Raw genomic sequence first — 22933 nt, 5'->3', positions numbered from 1 at the left:
AGGGAACAAAACTGCCAGACCCTTTCCTCTTTGTCATATGGTAGCGATTTCCTCCATGGAAAAGATCACAGCTAAATCAAAGAGACGGGTGTGGGCTGTACAAATTGCTCCAAAGATGATTAGCTGTTAAACACAGTGGGTGCAGAGATGTCAGGTTGCAGACCAACTGCTATGCTTTTACTGCAGCCCCCAGGGAAAAAGTGACCAGGGGCTGTGTGATGGCCACGCACGGGACTGGAGCCCACTTACACACCCCATTTGCACACAGATACACACCATTCTCCTCCCCCTCTCTCTCTCACACTCACACACACACACACACACACACACTATTCCACCCACTATTCCACCCACGCTGCTCAAATGAGCAGTGGGAAAAAGGAGACAATGGAGTCCTCTTCCTTAGCTGAAGAATGGCTCTCTGCAGCCCCCCCCTTTCTCCACTGCTTGTCTACCCCCCCCCTTGCCTGTGGACTGAGCCACGTGGACAGATCACAAGGAGTGGTGGTTTAATCTCCCACACACACCGTTCAGCTGAGCAGTGGGAAAACAGATGAGCAGCATGGGGGAAGGGGGGGTATTGTGAAGGGCCACAGAGGTGGCCTGACAGGAAAAGCTGGTGGGCCAAATAGAGAGTCCCATGGGTTTCATGGTTCCCCACCCGTTTTCAGATGAGCTGCACTGGGGAATGGGAGATGAGCAGTCCCCTGGTGCCCTCAGAGAACTGCAGCAGCAGCCCAAAGTTTAGCAGTGGTCAGTGTGGCATTCCTGCCTCTTACCAGTGAGAACACCTCTTCACTAAGGCCATTCCCACAGCAGGGAATACCTTCCCTACACAATGCTACCACCAGCACCTTTGCCTCAGGTCCAACACCTTTACGCTGCCCTCGAGCTTGGGGTCACACTGGGCATCTCTACATGATTGATTTATTCCATGCTCACCATTAGCCATTCATGGAAGTTTGCAGGTCCTTTACACAATGTTGTCAAACTCCAGGACATCTCCCGCACTTTTCCCCATTTACCCCGCTTTGAAAAAGATCAGAGATAAGCTGGAATTAAAAACCGGGATATTGCTCATGTGTAATGCCAGCTTAGTGCTATAATTTGGTCACTAGATGGCACTGTTTCATTGAAAATATAGAAAGCCCCAGTAAGGCTGCCTAGAAAGGGCATTTTCAATTCCACATCAGGTGTTCATGGTCTAAAGGGGCCCATCCTCAAGCCAGAGCATGGAGTGGCGACCTGTGTGTGCATGCAGAATGGACTTTGGAGTTGCCTTTTTCCAGAAGCATCTGCAGGATGAACCTCCTCCAATCCCAAAATGGAAAAGTTACTTTGCAGGCTCATACAAGGTCCATCTTGTTCAGTTCTCCATTACCGGATGCTGCAGACAAGGCATGAAGTCAATATATCCTCCCGCTTTTGTCTGATCCTGGTATCTAGTACTCAGAGGTAGATTGCCTCTGAACATGGAGGTTCCATTTCGCTGTCAGAGAGCTAAGAGGCTGGCGTCAAGGGTGGGCATGGCCGGGCATCTGCCAAGGGCCCACACCCCAGCAGGGGCCCACTGGCAAGAGCCCCCTGGAGCTGCTCTTCCTCTTCCCCCTTGCACCCGGCGTGTTCACCTGCCTCTCGCTCCGGCTCAGACAACGGAGGCAGTGAGAAGGAGGAGCAGAGATGCCGCGGCCTCCTTGCTCCCTGCCCGTCAAGCAAGCAAGGGGTAGCAATGAGGAGAAAGAACAGCAAGAGCAGCTGGTCACAATGGCGGTTAGGAGGGAGACTCACTGAGGGAGGGGGGCCGTGGAGGGGGCCGGCCCCTCCAAAACACTGAGCCAGTGCTGCTGTTGCTGATAGATTTAGCCTCCGTGAATTTGCCTGAACTTTTCTTAAGCTCATGGCCACCTCCAGGCCTGGTGGATTTTTTGTCGCACGAGTAAATTAAGTCAAACTTCCCATCAACATCTATATCCCTATGGCCAATCTGTTTCAGTGGATCGCCTAACCCTACCCCCCCCCCCTTTTTAACAAAACATTTTGTATACTTTTCCAAAAACCGCAGCCTCGACTGGAGAAGGATTGAGAGGGAGAGAGAGAGAGTTTCTTATATCTCCACGCAACACTCCTGCCTTGCAGTTTTTATCACACAGGTAACAGGGAAGCCAACTTCTGCTAAAATTACCTAACCTGAAGTCATTCTTAGCAGAAAAGGAAAGGTTCCTCCTGTGCAAGCACCTAGTCATTACTGACCCCTAGAAGGAGGAGTTTAATTCCTCCACGTAGGGAGGAAGTCTGTCATTTCCAAACACCCTTGCAACTAACCAAGAACCATTTCCTTCTCTCCTCACAGTTGTTGCTGATAACACAAACATCCTGGCACAAGGTCAGCCAATTAATACATGTTGTACGATAAAAGTCCTTTATCCTGATTCAAGCTTCTCGCAAAAGAATTAAACCTCTTGATGAATTCTAACTCAACTGTCTCTCAGTCTAATCTCCCTTTTGAAGTTTATTTGCTCCACATTGGTCTCTCTATATATACCGTATATATACCTGAAACTCTCCATAATAGTCTATGTATCTAATAAAGTTGCCTTCCCTCCACAAAAGCTTATGCCAAAATATATCTGTGAGTTTTTAAGGTGCCACCAGACTCTTTGTTGCTCATCCTAATTCAAAAAGACTAAATTAGCAGTACACACTTCCCTGGGAGTAAGGCTCATTGGATACGGTGGGTCTGACTTCCGAGCAGACAGGCAGAGGTTTGTGCAGGTAAAGTAGCAAGTTCTTAAAAGACAGAATATTGTTGCAACCCCACGCCCAAAAACCCTTAAGTGTGATCAGCCAAAAGCATATATTTTGCTTTCAAAATAGAATACACAACACACACACACACACAGGCTATGAATAGAACCCTTGTAAACAGCCTTGTTAGAGGGGGGATTTTTTGCAGGCCCTGAAAGGACAAAAAGTAATCATGGCTCCTGGGCCCGCTGGCCTTTCAGGAGATACTCAAACACATGCTGTTTCTAGACACTTTTATTTTTGTTGTTGTTGGAGGGCAATAATGTATTTTTGTCAGCTATTATGCGGAAGTACAATTGATTTTGCATGGCCCACACGGAAAGCTTCAAAGGGCAAAAAACACGCTGTCTGATAGTATACGTGTGCCTTCCCTGCTCTCAGCCTTCCACATCAAAGTAGTAGATTTCTCCAATGGGAAGCAAAAAAAATATTTTAAATGATTGACAAGAGACTGACAAGAGACCCCAGAGCTGCTGCTCCTCTTCACACTTGCAACCTGTTTGTTCTCCTGCCTCTCACTCTGGCCCAGACTGCCATACTGGAGAGGAGGAGGAGCAGGAGATGCCAATGAGGGTGTCAATGGGCCCTCCAGAACCTGGAGCAGGCACTGACTCCAGCTAGGCTGGGAAGGATCCCTGTCAGAAAACCCGGAGAGTCACTACCAATCAGTGTAGAGAATACTGAGCAAGATGGACCATGATTCGGAATAAGGCGGCTTGCAATGTTTTTGCCCCAGCAATACATTAGCGGTGCATTTCTGAGCACTCATAAAACACCATAAAAATGCAGCCTTGATTGCATACCTGATTGCACAGAGATTCTTTTCCTGTATCATTGTCAAGGGCTCCTTGGAGGTCTCTCTCTGTATAAACCAGTAGCCAAGTCCAGACACAGAGAAAGGAATTCCTTTCAAAGCTTTATTCTTCTTTTACAACTTAACAACTCTACCGTTTGCAACTAGATCTGAGCAGCAGAGTACCTATGCCCTAAGTTGGAACAGTTGGTCCCCGTTTGAAAGGGAATCACTGGCAGACGCCTGAACTTAAGGACTAGGGAGAGTCCCTCCTAGCATCACGGATGCAATGAATATGAACTTGGGCACGCTCCGGGAGAGAGCGCAGGACAGGAGGGCCTGGCGTGCTATGGTCCATGGGGTCACGAAGAGTCGGACACGACTGAACGACTGAACAACAACAACAAGAGTCCCTCCCCTTTTCCCTTGGATCCTCTGGGCGCAGCCGTTGTTTGCGTGCCAACCGGGCACTACGCCTCCTTTCTGCGCCCTCCATTTGGCGCCGCTGTCAGCGTCGCGCGTCCACCAAGTCTGCTATCCACGCTCTGTCACTCCCTGGACTGCTATCTAAGCTAGGAATGCTGGTAGGAGGAATCTCCGTCAGCTGTTGGCCCTGGGAAAGAGGAGCGCACTCCTCTCCCAGGAGCGACTGCTCTTCCTCAGAATCAGAACTACTCTGGGATTCTATGGGCTCAGTGTCCACCCTGACAATCATAAGAACATCAGAAGAGCCCTGCTGGATCAGATCCAGGGCCCAGCTAGTCCAGCATTCGGTTCACACAGGGGCCCTGCTATGCAAGCAAATGGGAGCCATGATGAGAAAGAGAAGGAGCAAGAGCAGCTGGGGATGATGATGGTGGGAAGACAGACTCACTGAGGGAGGGGGCCTTGCCCCAGGGCCCTCCAGAACCTGGAGCTCACACTGATTGTAAAGTACAGGTAGGATCTTCTGAAAGCAAGCAGTCTTCCAGATATCCTGGCCTCAAAGCTGCTTAGGGCTTCAAAGGTAAGAACCAGCACCTTGAATTGGACCCAGAAACAAAGTGGCAGCCAGTGCAACTGCTGTAAGACTGGTGTAATATGGTCTGTATAATGTACACCAGACAACAGCCTGGCTGAAGCATTTTGCTCCAGCTAAAGTTTCCGAACACTCTTCAAAGGCAGCCCCATGCAGAGCGTGTTGCAGTAGCCTAATGCAGTAGACCATTCCTACCCTTAATGCTGGCCCTGAACACAGCCTTCCCCAACCTAACGCCCTCCAGATATGTGGGACTATTCCCAGCAGCCCCCAAACAGCTCTGCTATGCTGGCTTAGGGCTGCTGGGGCTTGTAGTCCAACCCATCTGGAGGGCACCAGGTGGGAAAAGACTGTGTTAACATTGGGGCAAGCTTCTTTTCCCCAGGACCTTGGAAAGTTGGCTGCATGATGACTGGAAGCTGGGAGGTGAATTGCCAGGGCAGGAACTGGCCACTTGGAGAGCCAAAAGCAGATGGGCCAAAGCATCTTGAAATTATTCCTTGAGGGCATTTCAGGGCTCCGACTCCCCCTTCCTGATGCTATGACTATGTGATTGACTAGCTTTTCAATTGAATAACCACTTTGCAGGATCAAGTGTTAATTAAATCTGCCTCTAAGTAGCTAATAAGAGCCTCTCCAGAATGGTTAATGTTCAAAATTATTTTGGGCTCTTTGTTTTTGGAAGCAAGATTTTTCTGAGCTTGATCCTCTCTTCGTTCTTTGCAAGGATGTGATATATTGATGGGAAAAGGATGTAATTTGTGTTCAGAGAAGAAAATGGAGGCTGTTCATTTAGATGAGAGGCCCTCTCATATCATCGCAGCTGTTCATTTGTTTTTTGCATGGGTTCAGATAACTCAGATGTTCAAAGATCCCTATAAACCATCCTTCCCAAAATTAGTGGCCTCCAGATATGTTGGATGATGGCAACTAGGATTCCTGGCCATTGGCCATGCTGGCTGGGGTTGATGGAAGCTGTAGTCCAACACATCTGGAAGGCGTCAGGTTGGGGAGGGCCAATTGAGAAGACTACAAAATCTAGCAAACAGTTTGTGATAGTCACTACAGCCTCTCAAATAACTTGCTTATGCAAAATGCATACACCAAAAATACATATTGCATACCCATATTTACAACAAACGATCACATCACCTAAACAAACATAGTACTAAATTACTGTAGCATAGGTAGTCTTTATAGACTACTTATAAATACATAAATAAGATACCTACATTTGAAAGTCCCCTTGCTTCTGTTCAAATTGTGTCAGACACAGATTTAGCACAGCTATTACAAAACCTTCCCCGAGGGCAGCAGCGGAGAATTTTCCCCAAACAGAAACTCTAGTATGGACACTACAATTCAGAAGCACTTAGGGAAGGTGACAGCCAATCTCAGTAGGTGCCAAATTGGTTTTTGGCATGACATCTTCCATCTAAGTGTTGATTTCTGCCCTTTCTTCTTCTGTTTTGGGTCACTGTGCACTCAAAGCAACAATTTAATTTTCTTAAGCACCAGGAGTGAGTTGATGCACGTTATGTTTTCTTTCAAAAGCTGCCTTGCTGTTCAAATTGACATTTGCTACTTAAACTCACACAGGGGTGGGAGAAAGACATAGGGCTTCAGAAATGCGCTGGAGATCTGCCAGGCAGCTGTAGCTACCATGCATCCCCAAACATTCAGAGTTGCACGTTTCTTTTTCACCCTCTAGCTAAGCATGCATCAAGGCAGCCATGGTGAATGCAACTGTCAACTTGACCCACAGGCAATAAGCACCCTGGGCAAAAGGCCTTATTGCTGGTCTGTACACTATTGGCTACAGCTGACTTCAGGACTGGCCAAGGGCAGTGTGAATGCATTTTGCCACTGCACCCTTGGACACCTTTCTTAATGCCTGCTGAGGTGTCCTACCTCTTGTCATGCCCATGCTGGAAGGCTCCTCCTTCTCCTCCAACGGCCATTGACCCATCCCTATCAGGAGACCTGGGAAAGCCTGGCCCTCAGGGGAGAGGACCACTAGTCCTTCCCCACAGAGGCTGAGCGACCCCCCAGAGAACATTGTTGCCTTAACAGGCAAATCAGCAGGGCTCCGTTAAGAAGAAGTACCCAGCTCTAAAGAAATACTCCTCAAGTGGAGGGGACTCTTCAGGAGCAAAGCTTGTAACGTACTGCAGCTGAGCCTTGGGTGGGGCTCAGGAGGCTCTGGTAATATAACCTTGCATTCTCACTTAAGCCTTTGCTGAAAACAATACTGTTTTTTTCAGTTCCTTGCACCTGGCATTGTATTTCCCTGACCTTGACTCATGCTTTGACCTCTGTGTTATTGACCTTTGGATGTCTGCCAGATGCTACCTTCTGCACTTTGATTCTGCTTGACTGATATCCTGTGTGTTTGACTTTGGCTACTCCTCTGACTTCTCTCTGGAAAATCCATATTTGCCCAGTAAAACTGTGCTTGACTTTTGCTTGCTTGACCCTTCTATTCTAATCAACTCTGTGTTTTGCAGAGAAGAAAACTGAAGCTAGTTGGACCAGAACACTCCTCCTCCTCCTCCTTATTATTACTAACAAAATTTCTTACTGGCAGCTGGGATCGCTTCAAAGCAATGAACAAAAACAGTGTTTATTATGTGTGGTGTAGTGGTGAAGAGTATTGGACTGAGAGCTGGGAGATCTGGGTTTGAGTCCCCACTCGGCCATGGAAGCTCACAGGGCGACTTTGGGCCAGTCACAGACTCTCAGCCCAACCTACCTCACAGGGTTATTGTTGTGAGGATAAAATAGAGGAAGAGGATATTGTAAGCTGCCTTGGGTTCCTTACAAGGGGAAAGAAGGCGCGATATAAATGCAATAAATAAATACAAAATAAATATCTTAGCAAATTGCCATTATACACAGTTCCGGGGGGGGGGCGGGGGGAGACCATTATACAATGTAAAACTCTACTAATAGATCCTCAAAAGTTGAATAATTTTCCTTGCAGCCTTTAAATTTTGTAGCATGCATCTGTAAAACATTGACAAGGAATTTAGATGTTCCAAAAGATACATATTTGTCAGCATTAGCCTATAGAAAGCACAAGAGATGACCTTACCTTCAACGATTTTAACAGCAGATGAACATATTTGGTTTCAAGATCATTAAACTTGACAGAGCATCCTAGAAGTATAGTGATGGCCACCAACTTGGATGGCTTTAAAAGGGGGTTAGACAAATTCTGGGAGGAGAAGGCCATCAGTGGCTACTAGTCCTGATGGCCATGTGCTACCTCCAGTACCAGAGGCTGCGAGCCTATGTACACCAGTTGCTGGGGAACATGGGCAGGAGGTACTGTTGCACTCAAGTCCTGCTGGTGGGTTTCCCTTGGGCATCTGGTTGGCCACTGTGTGAACAGAATCCTAGACTAAATGGACGCTTGGTCTGATTCAGCAGGGCTCTTTTATGTTCTTAGGTTCTTACATCAATAGTATATTTGATACAGAATTGCAACCACATACTCTGTTCTTCTTAGGGACCCCTTTATGCTGACCCACCCAATCTGCCAAAGGAAGAACATTTAATATTTGGTAGATCTACCAAGTATTTTGGGAAAGATACTAGGTACGAAGGACTAAAAGAGGCATAGAAGTTGTTAGCTTGACAAGCCTTAATCCCAGCCACCTGAGATTGCATCTCAACGTCCTTAAGCCTTTGAAGCAATATTAATTTAGTTCTATCATAGACTTGGATTAAAAGAAAAGAGGTAGAAAATCCCAAACTCATGACAACCAGTTGCATTTTTTGCTTCCACGAGTTTGGGTCCAAACCCAAAGCAAAATGAAGGCCTCTAGTTGCTGCCATCTTAATTTCCCATGAATGCCTCTGGACCACCCATGGGGCTCACAGACATTCTTAAGAAATGAAGATGGTGGGTGGCTGCTTTCATCTGCACCGTGCCCATTTTGTGGTGGTGCTGAGGGCAGTTTCTCAAACTGGCTGATGTGTCCATGGTCCCCAAAAGGTTGCCTACCCTGTTTTATGAGTAGATGTCCATGTATATTATTTCAGTTGTGAAGCTCACAACTAGCTTTTCTTTTCCCCCACCCCTCCAACTGCCATTCTGTGCTTTAAAATTGCTTCTACATTGCTGATATCTTAGAAGAGGGCTGTTGTACCAAATCCTTTTTGGATAAGCTCTTGGGGGGGGGGGAACATTCCAGTGAGGGGTGGAGCCAAAAACCCCAATACCTACATATTGAATTTATTTATTACATTTATATCCTGCCTTTTTTCCTCTTGCAAGGAACCCGAGGTGGCTTACATTCTCCTCCTCCTCCTCTCCATTTTAGCCTCACAACAACAACCCTGTGAGGTAGGTTGGGCTGAGAGTCTGCGACTGGCCAAAAGTCACCCAGTGAGCTTCCATGGCCTAGTGGGGACTAGAACCCGGATCTCCCAGCTGCCAGCCCAATGCTCTAGCCACTACACCACAGTGGCTCACAGCTCTTACTGCTGTAATTAAGCCTTGGGAGAGGTTTCAACCTTTTAGAATGGGGAAAAAACTATGCAAAATCCAGGAAGGGGGGAAAGGGGAGGGACCATCCGGGGGATGCTGGAGGGCCATATTGGGAACCCCAGAAAGCTGGATTTGGCCCTGGGCCTCAGGTTCCCCACTCCTGCAGGTTGTCTGAAAGCACACTGAACCTTAGCCAGTGGGCCTGGCAGCAGATAGAAAAGGTGTGGAGAGGATAATTAAAGAAGATGCGCCTCAGCATCAGTGGAAGACAGTTTCATTTACACCAGAAAGATTCACTTGGCACAATTTCTCTGAACCCACTTCTACTCTATTTGAAAAAGCGGAGTGCAAAAATGTTCTAAGTAGTACATAAACTAAAGAAGCATCTGTCCTTGAACTTATACAGCAGCAGATCGCAGAACAATGTCAACCGTACCGTTCTTCTTGTGCTACACTCCCATTTCTCTCCGCTCTGCACTTTAGCGTCACACCTTCTTTGTCTGCCGGTGAGCCCGCTACTCTATAACACGCTGAAGAAGGTTGCTTAGAAGCAAGATCTCTCTCTCCAAGAGGCAGACAAAGAGAGCGGCAGAACATTCATGCTGCTCATTTGCTCTCAGATGTGAAAGAAATCCAGCTCGCTCAACAAACAGGAGATAATCCGACAGTTTCCTTAACTAGGGCACCTGGGTTCCTCCACAGCCATGGCACAACGTTCAGCCAGTTTTGCCCACCAATCCAGCATGTAAGAGAAATATCTGGACACATTCGCAAGCAGAGCTCTGACCGCCCGTTCCATCTGGAGTAACAACATGTCCTTGCAAATGACCACAAATATTTCTTTTCCTGGCTTGCTTTGGATCTGAATGTCAACTTTCATCCTCGAAGGATATTTAGGATTCACTCAAGAGTTTGTGTCTTTCTCAGTATGCGCTGTTGAAGGATGCCACCTGCTTGTCTGCAGATCTGAGAAATCAGGCTGCTGGGACCTGGATTCTGCACTTTGTGGGTTATGTCAGAGGAGGAGGATGCAGCAAGGGTGTGTGAGAAAGTTTCTCATGTAGGACAGCTGTGGGTATTGGTCTCCTTATGAGACGGACATCAGAGAATAGAGCTAAGGGAAGTTGAGAACCATTGTTGTTCACATCAAGATTGACTTTTCTTCCGTAAATTCCTCTTGGAGCAGGAGAAGGAGGTGTTTCCAGACTCCAGAGGAAGGGCAGCTCAGACGAGGAATACGAGTTGCTCCACCAACTACCAAGGCTGTTTGCTCTCCAAACTGTTGGAGAAGACAGTTCATTCCATGGGACAACGGTGCCCCCTTAAATCCCTTGCAATTTTCCATGAGTGACTGTGGAGGTTATTGGGCCCTGCTCAGGAATTCAAGAGGCCAGCTGATCTTTGAATGTTGTTAGAGCAACGTCTGCAGTAACTGGGAGCTGTCCAAGGCCCTGAAGACATCTGCCATTGGACTGCTCTTCTCCAGCCATTTGTTAGCACCCTGGATTTTCAAGGCTCGGCCAGACCAAAACCCCGATTGCAGACAGGCACTGCCAGCTTTTAAGCACAAGGGATTCCGGGAACAAAGTCGAGGCGCCCATGGACCATGCTAGGCGGGTCTTCAGTCTCTGATTTCAACGAGTCCCTCTTCCTCCTGAACAGTTCGGCCTGCGCAGTGGGGCTGCTGTGTGTCAATGGCTCAGAGCCCCAAAGACCTCCACACTTGGTGGATGCCTGGCTGGTGCCACTCTTCTTTGCCATGCTGATGGTGGTGGGACTGGTGGGCAACTCCCTGGTGATCTATGTCATCACCAAACACAAGCAAATGAGGACCGTGACCAACTTCTACATCGGTGAGATGAGCAGAGGCCAGAGGAACTGGGACCAATGAGCAAAGGGGGCATCATCCCTATATCCTTGGGTGGAGAGAGGGCAAAGGAAGAGCGAAGGAACAGGGACCAATGAGCAAAGGCGGCATCATCCCTATATCCTTGGGTGGGGAGAGGGCAAAGGAAGAGCGAAGGAACTGGGACCAATGAGCAAAGGGGGCATCATCCCTATATCCTTGGGTGGAGAGAGGGCAAAGGAAGAGTGAAGGAACTGGGACCAATGAGCAAAGGGGGCATCATCCCTATATCCTTGGGTGGGGAGAGAGCAAAGGAAGAGCGAAGGAACTGGGACCAATGAGCAAAGGGGGCATCATCCCTATATCCTTGGGTGGGGAGAGGGCAAAGGAAGAGCGAAGGAACTGGGACCAATGAGCAAAGGGGGCATCATCCCTGTATCACCAGCCAAACCTTATGCTTGTAGTTGTGCCGATTCACTCTCCCAGTGGTTGTCTATTGTTTCGTCAAGATCAGGTGGAATGAAAGGGCCTGAAATAACGGGAGAACAGGATGGATAAAAATTAGGTGTTTAAGAATAATTATGATTATTATAATTATAATATCATAAATTAGATGTCTTTTATTTATTTCCCTTTTTAAATTTAGTTATATTAAGTATCCCTTTAAAAACAACCTGGGCTAGGGGGAAAAAAACCCTGTTTTAATGCAAATGTGTGGAAATCTTGCACACTTCAGAACTGCTGGACCTCTATCAATCTTATTGGGCTATGGCCTGGTTTTCTGGTCATCCGCATATTGATGGCACCTCAGCCCACACCTCCGGATAACGTCCCCCAGCGGTGTCATGTAGATGTTAAACAGCATGGGGGATAAAATAGAGCCCTGTGGAACCCCATGGCACAATTGCCATGGCACAAAGCAATAATCCCCCAGCACCACCTTCTGGAATCAGCCATCCAAGTAGGAGCGGAACCACTGTAGTGCAGTGCCTCCAACTCCTAACCCAGACAACCTATCCAGAAGGATACCATGGTCGATGGTATCGAAAGCTGCTGAGAGGTCCAGGAGAATCAACAGGGTCGCACTGCCCCTGTCCCTCTCCCGGCAGAGGTCATCCCACAGGGCAACCAAGGCAGTTTCCATTCCAAAACCAGGCCTGAAGCCCGATTGAAATGGATCTAGATAATCCGTTTCATTCAAGAGTGCCTGGAGCTGTCCTACAACCACCCCGCTCAAGCACCTTGCCCAGGAAGGGGACGTTGGCCACTGGCCTATAATTGTTAACATCCTCTGGGTCCAGGTTAGGCTTTTTCAGGAGTGGTCTAATTACTGCATCTTTTAAAGCGGCAGGCACCACTCCCTCTCTCAAGGAGGAATTTACAACCTCCTGGACCCAGCCAGACATCCCTTCCTTGTTTGATTTAATAAGCCATGATTTAATAATAATAAGCCTCGATTTAATAATAATAAGCCTTAATAAGCTAAGTTTAAACAGTTGGTCCCCGTTTATAAGGGAAATACTGGCAGACCCCTGAACTTAAGGACTAAGGAGAGTCCCTCCCCTTTTCCCTTGGATCCTCTGGGCGCAGCCGTTGTTTGCGCACCAACCGGGCACTACGCCTCCTTTCTGCGCCCTCCATTTGGAGCCGCTCTCTGCATCGGCGTCACACGTCCATCAAGTCTGCTTCCTGCACTCTGTCACTCCCAGGACTGCTATCTAAGCTAGGAATGCTGGTGGGAGGAATCTCCGTCAGCTGTTGGCCCTGGGAAAGAGGAGCGCGCTCCTCTCCCAGGAGCGACTGCTCTTCCTCAGAATCAGAACTACTCTGGGATTCTATGGGCTCAGTGTCCACCCTGACATCTACCCTTGACGCCAGCCCTGTTCTTTTAAACACATGGTCCCTATATTCTTTTAAACACACAATCACCCTAAACCAACTTGACAGGGCGGGAGGAAAGAACCAAGTGAATCGAAGCAAATTCAGGACCAGACTCTGCTCTTTGTCCCACAGCCAACCTGGCCACGACTGACATCATCTTCCTAGTCTGCTGCGTCCCTTTCACCGCCATGCTTTATCCTCTTCCAGGCTGGATCTTTGGGGAATTCATGTGCAAATTTGTCAACTACATCCAACAGGTGAGCTTGTGTCCGATTTCTGGGAGCACACTTGCATGCCATCTTCCGCTAGAAAGGAAGAAACGTTTCTGCAAAAAATAAACATCGGGCTTGTCGTCGTTCCCTCCACCCTCAAAATGTGAAAACACAGTTAAACATGCTGATAGGGAGCCTGAGGCCCGGGGGCCAAATCCAGACCTCTGGAGTTTCCTAGAAGGTCCCCCCCTTCTCTTGGCCCTACCTCCTTTCCCTCAACCAGCTTGGTGATTTCTCTGCATTTGTGCCTCCCCCCACCCCCCATTCTGAAAGGCTGAAATGCCTCTCATGACTGGCAGCAAAAGCTTTAAAGTTCAATATGCTGGTCTGTTTTGTATTTTTGGCATGGAGTGTGGGGGTGGGTTGTGTGTTTTGAGATGGGAGTAGATTTGATGGTGCTCTTCCTATTTTGGAGGAATACATTTGGGGATATTAATTTTAGAAGAACTTACTTAGAAGTGATTTGGAGAAATTGGCTTGGCTTTCTGTGAATGGGTGTTTTGTCAGAGCAGAAAATCATGACTTGAAAGGTCTGTGTTTTTCTTCTAGTCTCACCAGCTGCCTTTATTTGAAACGGGTGTTTTCTGGCAGTAGTAAAATTTGCGATTGCCCACTCCACATGGCAGCCATTTTGTGACTCCCCCCATGGCAGCCATTTTATGACGGTGCCCACAAGCATCCAGATGTACCCAAGGGCCCAAAAATGTCAGCAACCTTGACCTAGACAGACCAATGAGCTCTGATGTGGTCTCAAGCAGCTTCTTATGTAAGATGTGAAGCTGCCAGGCCAGAACAGCTACTCATACAGAGTGGAGAAAACTGGAAAACAACTCCTGTTGTTTTCCTGCCATGACACTGATGCGCCACTGGACTAAGAGCTCCTTCACACTGAGCTTTTATCCTGTGATTGAGATGGCCCCTTCATGGACATTTGTGGGCTCTTTACATGATGCCGTGATCATTCAAGGCGTCTCCTGCACTGAACGCCCTTTGTTCCGTTTTTAAATAGATCGCAGATCATGAGCTGTCAAATTACCCCGCTGTGTTCCGCCTCAGTTTCCTCCCTGAAAACCGTAAAAGCAGCAAGAAGAGAAGCGAGGTCAATGAAAGATAATGGAAGACTCAGATACGGGGAGAAGGTGGAGGGGGGGAAGGAAGCACGGATCAAAGGAGTCCGTTGTGATCCTGCCTTTAAAAGGGAAGCAGAAAACCCGGTTTTAAATGCAGGATTTGAGGGCTCCTCCACACTGAGCTTTTATCCTGCGGTTGAGATGGCTCCTTCACGGAAGTTTGCGGGCTCTTTACATGACGCCGTGATCATTCCAGGCGTCTCTTTCACTAAATGCCCTTTGTTCCGTTTTTAAATAGATCGCAGATCATGAGCTGTCAAATTACCCTGCTGGTTGTGTTCTGCTTCAGTTTCCTCCATGAAAAGAGTAAAAGCGGCCAGAAGAGGAGCGAGATCCATGAAAGACAGCTGAAGACTGAGATACGGGGAGGAGGAGGGGAAAGGTGTGGGGGGGAAGGAAGCGTGTGGAAAAGGGAGTTGTTGTGATCCTGCATTTAAAACAGAAGCAGAAAGTCCCGTTTTAAATGCAGACTGGAAGGTCGGTAGGTCAGCAGTTCGAGACCCGAGTGCCGCGTGACGGAGTGAGCTCCCGTCTTCAGTCCCAGCTCCTGCCAACCGAGCAGTTCGAAAGCAAGGAATTGCGAGTAGATAAATAGGTACCGCTTCAGCAGGAAAGGTAACAGCGTTCCGTGCACCTCGGTGTTCAGTCATGCCGGCCACGTGACCACGGAAGCGTCTTCGGACAGCGCTGGCTCTTCGGCTTCGAAATGGAGATGAGCACCACACCCTAGAGTCGGACATGACTGGTTGGGGACACCTTTACCTTTTACCTTTAGAGATGCCTTAAGAGCCTCATGTGGCGCAGAGTGGTAGGTGGCAATAATGCAACTGAAACTCTCCCCACGACCTGAGTTCGATCCCAGCAGAAGCTGGTTTTCAGGTAGCCAGCTCAGGTCGACTCAGCCCTCCATCCTTCCGAGGTCGGTAAAATGAGTACCCAGCTTGCCGGGGGAAAGGTACTTAGGACTGGGGAAGGCAATGGCAAACCACCCCACTATACAGTTTGCCAGGAAAACGCCAAGGAAAAACGGCGTCCCTCTAGGGGTCAGTAATAGCTCGGTGCTTGCACAAGAGGAACCTTTCCTTTCCCAGAGATGCCCTAGGAATGAAAGCCCAACACAGTGCCACAATTCTACACCTTTATAGTACCGAATTCCCACTCCTCCTTAATCCTGGTTTAATCAGGGGCATTTAAAAAATCAGTTCCAAACTTGGAGCACAAGCAGTTTGCCACAGTTTTTAGCTTCTTATGTTCATTGGCACCCTTTCCTATTAATGATTGACTGATTGATTGAAAGTATTTTTTTTTTTTTTGAGAGGCGAGCCAGGCCAGGGTCACCTGGGAGTCCGCGTGGGACGTCAGCCCCACGTTTCTAACGGATCCCTTTGTTTGGCATCACAGGTCTCCGTGCAAGCCACATGCATCACCCTGACAGCCATGAGTGTGGACCGGTGGTACGTGACTGTGTTCCCGCTCCGATCACTGAGGCAGCGCACCCCTCGCGTGGCTGCCATTGTCAGCATCAGCGTCTGGGTTGGTGAGTCGAGGCCTTGTGGTCTGCAAATTCCTGATTTCCACCAGTGGGCTGGATCTCCGGGCTGAAGTTCAGTGCCCAGCAGCCCAGAGGGGTCCCCAAATGACCACCAGGTGACGTGGGCTGTGGCAAAGAGGTCTGGGGTAGCTCACTAGGCTAATATTGCCTTGCTTAGTTCTTATTTTAAAAAAACATTTCACAGCTGCAGGGAGCAGCTGGCCAGACAGAACAATGTTCCAGATGCTCATTTTATTACTTCCACTTTAAAAACATATTGTCTTTTTCCACAATAGAATTGTACTTATTCCCAAGTAAAGGTGTTTCGCATCAGGGCAGATGAAACAAATCCCATTTTATTCCCGTGGTCATGATGGTGCCATGATCTCAGTGAGTTTAACATGCAAAACTGCACATGCTCAGAGTATTTGTTTTCCTTTTATCAGGGTTGGCAAACAGGTTTTTGTTTCTTTCTCTAACGTATCAGGAATGTAGAAGCAGTCTCAATGCATGGAATGGCATTGGCGGGGTGGGGCCAAAGAAAATCAACGTCAGTTATGTGCTTCACAACTGAAGTAAAACATACGGTCATCTAAAGTTTATCTTTCTCCCCCACCCGCCTAGTAAGACCTTTCCAGTCAGGGTCTGAAATGACATAGCTGCACCACTGATTTCAACACCCCTGTGGACTATTCCGTGGTTGTTTTGCTAAAACCTCACATCCAGTGTGCTTTGAATTGGGCTCAACACAACACCCCTCTCCCATCTTGGGAGGCTTTGCCCTGCTCCAGTTGTTTTCCTGCCATGACACTGATGCACCACCGGGCTAGGAATGAAAGCCCAAAACAGCACGACGATTCTACTCCTTTATAATACCGAGTGTTCACTGTTCCTTAATTCTGGTTTAATCAGGGGCATTTTAAAAATGAATTCCAAACTTGGACATAAGCAGTTTGCCACAGTTTTCAGCTTCTTATGTTCACTGGCACCCTTTCCTATTAATGACTGATTGACTGAAACTATTTTTTTCCCCTGCTTCTCAGCCCAAAATACTCTTGGAGTGGCTTACAGTAAAACAAGTCTGTCTCTGTCCACAGGCTCACAATTTAAAAAGACACAACACACAAGGAAAAAGAGATGGGTGGGGGGAAGAGGGGGGAAAATTAAGTCTTTCAGCAGGGCTGACGGAATGGTCCTGCTTCTCCCTTGGTACAGCCCACTGTAATGGCTGCTGGTGATGACATTTGAGCGAGGAGGAGGAGCCTTCACGCGGGAGGTCTTTCATCTGTGCCGGAGGAATGGCCCTGCTTCTTTAGGAGGCTTTCTACATGAGGCTTTTATTGTGCCCTTGTGACTGCTCACTCATCAGTAGTTTGCGGGTCCTTTCGTTATCCACTAGGGCCTCTTCCGCTCTTTGCAACCATTATCGCGGTTTTTTTTCCTAATGAGGAAAGTCTGCTATTATTTAGAAAATAGGTTATAAAGCCGTATGTAATTGCGCAATTCTGCTATATCACAGCACCATCTGGTGGTTGTATAAGGAAACATATAGAAAGGCAGAGAAAGAAATCCCCCGGAAACAAGCATGTGTAAATGAGCCAATTTAATCCCACAATGAATCTGGAAGCAGAAGCCCCAGTACAGATGCAGTACAGATGCAGATGCCTCATGCCGACATGTTACTGCTGTATCTATATGCATGGACAAACTGGTGGGGGGAAAAAATCTCAGTACGATCTATATACAACTGTATCAAGGTTATTTTTGCACACTGTCTCACTACTCCTGCATGTTGGTAAAATACCACACACAAATGAACCTTGATTCGACAGCCATACATACAGGGTGTTTCCGAGGAGGCATTTCTTGTGCAACCACCCTGCCGCATTCCCAGAATTTTAGCGGGATGGGGGTAAGGTTGTCCAGATGTCAGAAGATGGAATACATGGCTTTTGATTGCTAGCACTCCATCTGGAAGCAACCACAGTCACATCAAGGTTGCTTTTTGCAGAGTTTTATCGGTGCGCTGGTGCACATCAGCAACGTCAGGCAGGGTGAGGCGATGTTGAGAGGTCCGGGGGTTGCATTGCCCCCGGGGACCCCACTGGGGACCACATCCCTGCCCCAGCTGCTCCTGTACTGCTAAAATTTGGCATGGCAATGGCCGCGAGGAGAAAAATAGCCTCCTTTTTAAAAGCCCCACACAGCTTTGGCTGCCGAAATTGGGTGGTGCAGTGGAAGCAGCAGCAATAGCAAAGAAATGTTAAACTTTGTTTAAAATGGCCCTTTTTGCTGCTGCTGCTGAATTTCAGCCTCTTGGCTTTTAAAAGGAGGCTATTTTTCCTCTCTGCCACGCCACTGAATTCTGGTGGCAAAAATGGCCAGGGCTGCCGGATGCGGACCATGTACTGCCCACCCCTGATGTCGACAGAGACCGGCGGCTCTGATGTCAGTGTGGCCGTGAATCCACTTTGGTTTTCAGTCAGAACTCTAAAGGACCTATCCAAGGTGTGGAAGCACTGCCCTGTTGACATCTGCATCACCAGCCCCCCCCCCCCCGGCCCGGCTAATGTAAAGGAAAGAAGCAAAGCTGCCGAGATGTATGGTGAATGGTGTATGCTTGGCGCTCTGCACCAAACTCAGAACAATGGAGGGGGGGTCTGACTGCATCAGTTCCATGCCGGAAATAAGACCAGGCAGTACAGAAGTCCAAAATCGAGAGATAAATTCAGAGAAAGTGAGTTCAGGATGCACCCCTACTCTGGGTCTCTTACCATGCAGGCTCCTTCGTTGTCTCCACTCCGGTCCTGGCTTACAACCAGCTGACGGAAGGCTACTGGTTTGGTCCGCAGACGTACTGCAGTGAGTCCTTCCCCTCCGTCTACCATGAGAGGGCCTTCATCCTGTATAATTTCTTAGTGGTGTACCTCCTCCCACTGCTCACCATCCTGCTTTGCTACACAGCCATGGTGTACCAGATGGGGCGGCCCGCGGTGGAGCCAGCTGACAACCACTACGAGGTAAGGCACGCAGTACATCAGGGGTGCAGAACCTCTGTCGTCTCGGGGGCTGCATCCCATTTCAGAGAAGCTCTCGGGGGCCGCATTCCAGTGTTAGTTCAGGCCAGAGGGGCAGGAGCAAAAGTACCGGCATATTTTAGCTTAAAGGTCTTACTGCCAATAATACGCCTCGGGACCTTCTGTGATGCAGGGGAAACAGCTGAAAATCCAGGAAACCAGCAAATGATGGTTGGTTGGGGAAAAGGTGGTGGGGTCATGGGAACCTTGGAGGGCTTGATTCAGATCCCAGATGGACTGGATTAGGCCTGCTGTACACTATGCCCCTGATACTCTTGGACAAACTAGATGCAAGATGGAACATCCGTGATCAAGGTTTTTGTTTTAACTGGGGTGTGTATTTAATTCTTTCCTCTCATGCTATTTGTCTGATTGTAAAAACCTAAGAAGAGCCCTGCTGGATCAGACCTAGGGTCCATCTAGTCCAGCATTCTGTTCACACAGTGGCCAACCCACTGTTGACCAGGAAACTCATGAGCAGGAGATGCGTGCAACACCACCCTCCCACCCATGTTCCCCAGCAACTGCTGTACACAGGTATAATGCCTCTGATCCTGGAGGTATCAAAATCAAAATCCCCCGCTTTCCAAGCTGCTATTATCCCCACTGTGGGGTAAAATACCGATTCCAGATCTATTCTCTTCCTCCTGCATCAATTCCCTAGTCACAGTTATCTCCCATGAAGCGGCAATTTATTTATGTATTAGTTTAAAGCATTTCTCTGTTATTTTTGTGTTTAAAAAACATTTCCAAAGAGGCTTATGGGGAAATAAAACTGCACAACTAGCAGCTGCTGCCAGACAATAAATAAATAAGGTCTTTAAACGTAAAACAGAAGGTTGATAAACGCTGGATAAAAAACAATATAGTCGCAACAGAATTAAAAGAACAACCCTGCTGTTAGCTCCATGAGTGGAGGTTCAAGGGTGCAAATATACATGTTCCTTGATTCTGTACTTGTATCACCCCCTCCCCACCGGAGCCGCACTAGAGACTCTGGGGAGCAAGATACAAATCCCTGTACCCTAGATGATGCCTCAGTGTTCATGCGTAGGAATGTGGTAACATGCAACTAGAGGAATCAAGATATATTCAACACCCACATTCAGAAAATTACATTCTAGAGCCTGCGGGGAGTCCCAGTAGCTGCATGCTGCATCATGCCTTAGGGCACAATCCTATGGGGATAGTTGGCTGCCTCCAAACTTGGAGGAGGCCAACTATCAAATGTAGGGTGGGTAGAGCACAGAGGGGATCCTCTCCTCCGTGCTCCAGCCACCCTGCATTTGTGGCTAGACCGCCAATTTTGGCTGTCTAGCTGGGGACGCCTGAGCAGGAGAGGGGGAGGCCGCATGGCCCATAGGAAGTGTCTGTGGTGTCCTCCCCTCTCTGCCCCTGGGAACGCCCTCTTTTTGCCCAGTCTGCACTGGTCTTACAAGTGCGGAGACAGGGACGAACCAGACTGCCTACCGGGGGGGGGGGGGTTCCCAGAAATTGAAAAATCCTATAGCCCTCTAGAACTGTCTGGCGGCCATAGGACTGCTCCCTCCATGTTCATGCGCATGCATTTATGAGCATGCGTGCTAGAATCAAGACGTCTCCACCATCGCTCAGAAATGTAACTTCTGGGGAGGGAGCAAAACCCTGATGATGAATGACGGTTGAAGGAATGCAAGCTAGCAACGCTTTAAGGAGGCACTGCCCAAGGACAAAAATCAGGGCTGTATTTTACACTGGGAAAGCCCCCCCCACACACACCTCTGTCTCTGGTCCTTCGGGGCAGGTAGTGGGGCACAGGTAACCACCCCTCTACTCCCCTATGCAGGTGCAGCAGCTGGCGGCGCACTCGGAAGCCCTGCGGGCCAAGATCTCCCGCATGGTAGCCATCATCGTGGCCCTCTTCACCATCTGCTGGGGCCCGATGCAGCTCCTCATCCTCTTCCAGGCTTTCAGCGCCAGCTTCCAGCGCAACTACTACACCTACAAGGTGAAGATCTGGGCCCACTGCATGTCCTATGCCAACTCCTCGGTCAACCCCATCGTCTACGCCTTCATGGGGGCCAATTTCCAGAAGGCCTTCAAGACCGTCTTCCCGTTTGCCTTCAAGCGCAGCAGGGTGGGCAACTCGGACGTCACCGCTCAGGCCAACGTCAACACGGAGATGCAGTTTGTCTTGTCGGGGATGTAAAAAGCAGCCGGCCGTCAGCCGGCCCTCCCCAAAACAGTTAGTTCAGAGGTCACCAAGGGATCCTTTTGGCTGACCCTTCTGGCGATCCTTTGGCTGGCGTTAAGCAAGCCAGGAGACTGGAAATGCCCAGTGAGGACCTTTTGCGTTTCCCTCCTGGGGTGTGCGCGGGTTGGCTCAAGGCAGCTGGAGCCATTTTTGTTGACCACGCTATGTGAAGATCCCTGATCAGGCACTTGTTTTGCGGAGGGCGGAATCTGAGGATGATGTCCTAGGACCTCGCATCCCCCCTTCTGTCGGTATTAGCTGAGGTGCCTCCAGATGTGTGCCGTGGTGTCCCTTGTTGTCCCCAAGTGGAGGAAGAGCAAGACAATATCCGGTCAGGTTCCAGCATGGCTTCTCCTCCTTCCACAGGCAGTGCTGAACTCCACTGTTCTTGGCTTGCTAGAAGCGATTCTGCCTGTCTGCTTTCTCCCCCACCCCACTCCGCAAGTTTCTCTACCCCACCCCTTTTGGACAGGCTTCTCGACTTAGACTAGCCTCCCCCAACCTGGTGCCCTCCAGATGTTCTGCACTGCAACTCCCATCATGCTCATTCAGCATGGCCATTGACCATGCTGGTTAGGAATGATAGGACTTGCAGTCCCACACATCTGGAAGGCACCAGGTTGGAGAGGTCTGACTTGCACAACTGACTCTGCTTCTGGATCAACCCTTCTGCCACAACCCACCCATTCCTGACCCATACTGTGCTGGGGAATCACACTTTAATCCCTATATGCTTGACTTCCTGTGGCCCAGTGCCGATGCTCAGAAGGCCAGTTTGGACCTGGAGGACTCCAGTGGCTGATCCATTGTGCCGGCTGATCTTGTGCTCCACCAAATCTCTTGTCTTTGGGAAGGGCGAAGGAGAGAATCTGCCTCTGTGATTCCCTGAGATGGAAACTGATGCAAAATACAAACCACCCCATGCCATCCCGTCCTAGTTGGCCAGCAACATGTTAACAAACAGAAGCAAATACTTCAAAGACCAGAAGCCAAGAAAGAGGCTGCCTTTACATTAAAGAAAAAACCTGCAGTCCTCCCATGGTGTAGCCTTTCCACGTTTAGAGCGCAATCCCAGACAGCAACCACGGGATTGCTGAGAGGGGACATTTTTAATTTTCAGTGTTCCATAGAACTCAATGAAACAGCACCATCTAGTGGCTGTTTTAATAGTGCAACAATCCAACGTATTTTAATACTTCGTTATTTCCAGATCTATTTCACATGGAATAACCAAGAAACTAAGGCCGCGGTGGCTTAGTGGTTAAGACGCTGAACTGCAGACCGGAAGGTCGGCAGGACAGCAGTTCGAGACCCGAGTGCCGCGTGACGGAGTGAGCTCCCGTCTTCGGCCCCAGCTTCTGCCAACCTAGCAGTTCGAAAGCAAGAAATTGCAAGTAGATAAATAGGTACCACCTCGGCGGGAAAGGTAACCGCGTTCCGTGCACCTCGGTGTTCAGTCATGCCGGCCACATGGCCACGGAAGCGTCTTCGGACAGCGCTGGCTCTTCGGCTTAGAAACGGGGATGAGCACCGCACCCTAGAGTCGGACACGACTGGTTTACCTTTACCTTTTTACCTTTTAACCAAGAACTGGTTTACCTTTACCTTTTTACCTTTTAACCAAGAAATACCTCTGGATGTGCCCTGGAGCTTGACGATGTCATGAAAAGGACCCACAAACTTCTGTGAGTGAGCATTCTCAAAAGCAGGATAAAACCTCCGTGTGATGAAGCCCAGAGTCATTCAGTATTATTGAAACAAGTGGCAAACCAGACTTTTAAGATGCATTGGGAGTCTCGAACTCGAGACCACCTGAACCAAACAGGGGAGGCAGCGGGCTCAGAACTGGCAG

General features: G+C 48.7%; 1 protein-coding gene across 1 annotated transcript; it reads left to right on the top strand.

Annotated features, from left to right (window-relative positions):
• Positions 1–10795: 10795 nt before the first annotated feature.
• On the top strand, positions 10796–21036 carry KISS1R (KISS1 receptor). The gene is made up of 5 exons (XM_084825806.1): positions 10796–10964; positions 12971–13095; positions 15642–15777; positions 18553–18791; positions 20674–21036. The coding sequence occupies exons 1-5, from the start codon at positions 10871–10873 to the stop codon at positions 21034–21036; spliced, it is 957 nt and encodes a 318-aa protein (XP_084681932.1). The 5' UTR covers positions 10796–10870.
• The last annotated feature ends 1897 nt before the right edge of the window (positions 21037–22933 follow it).

Source organism: Heloderma suspectum, chromosome Z (genome assembly GCF_057233095.1).
Source record: "Heloderma suspectum isolate Gila_16-S chromosome Z, 16-S_ref, whole genome shotgun sequence".
NCBI lineage: Eukaryota > Metazoa > Chordata > Lepidosauria > Squamata > Helodermatidae > Heloderma > Heloderma suspectum.
Note: the sequence above shows the minus strand (reverse complement) of the source record. Positions and strands in the feature narration are given on the sequence as shown.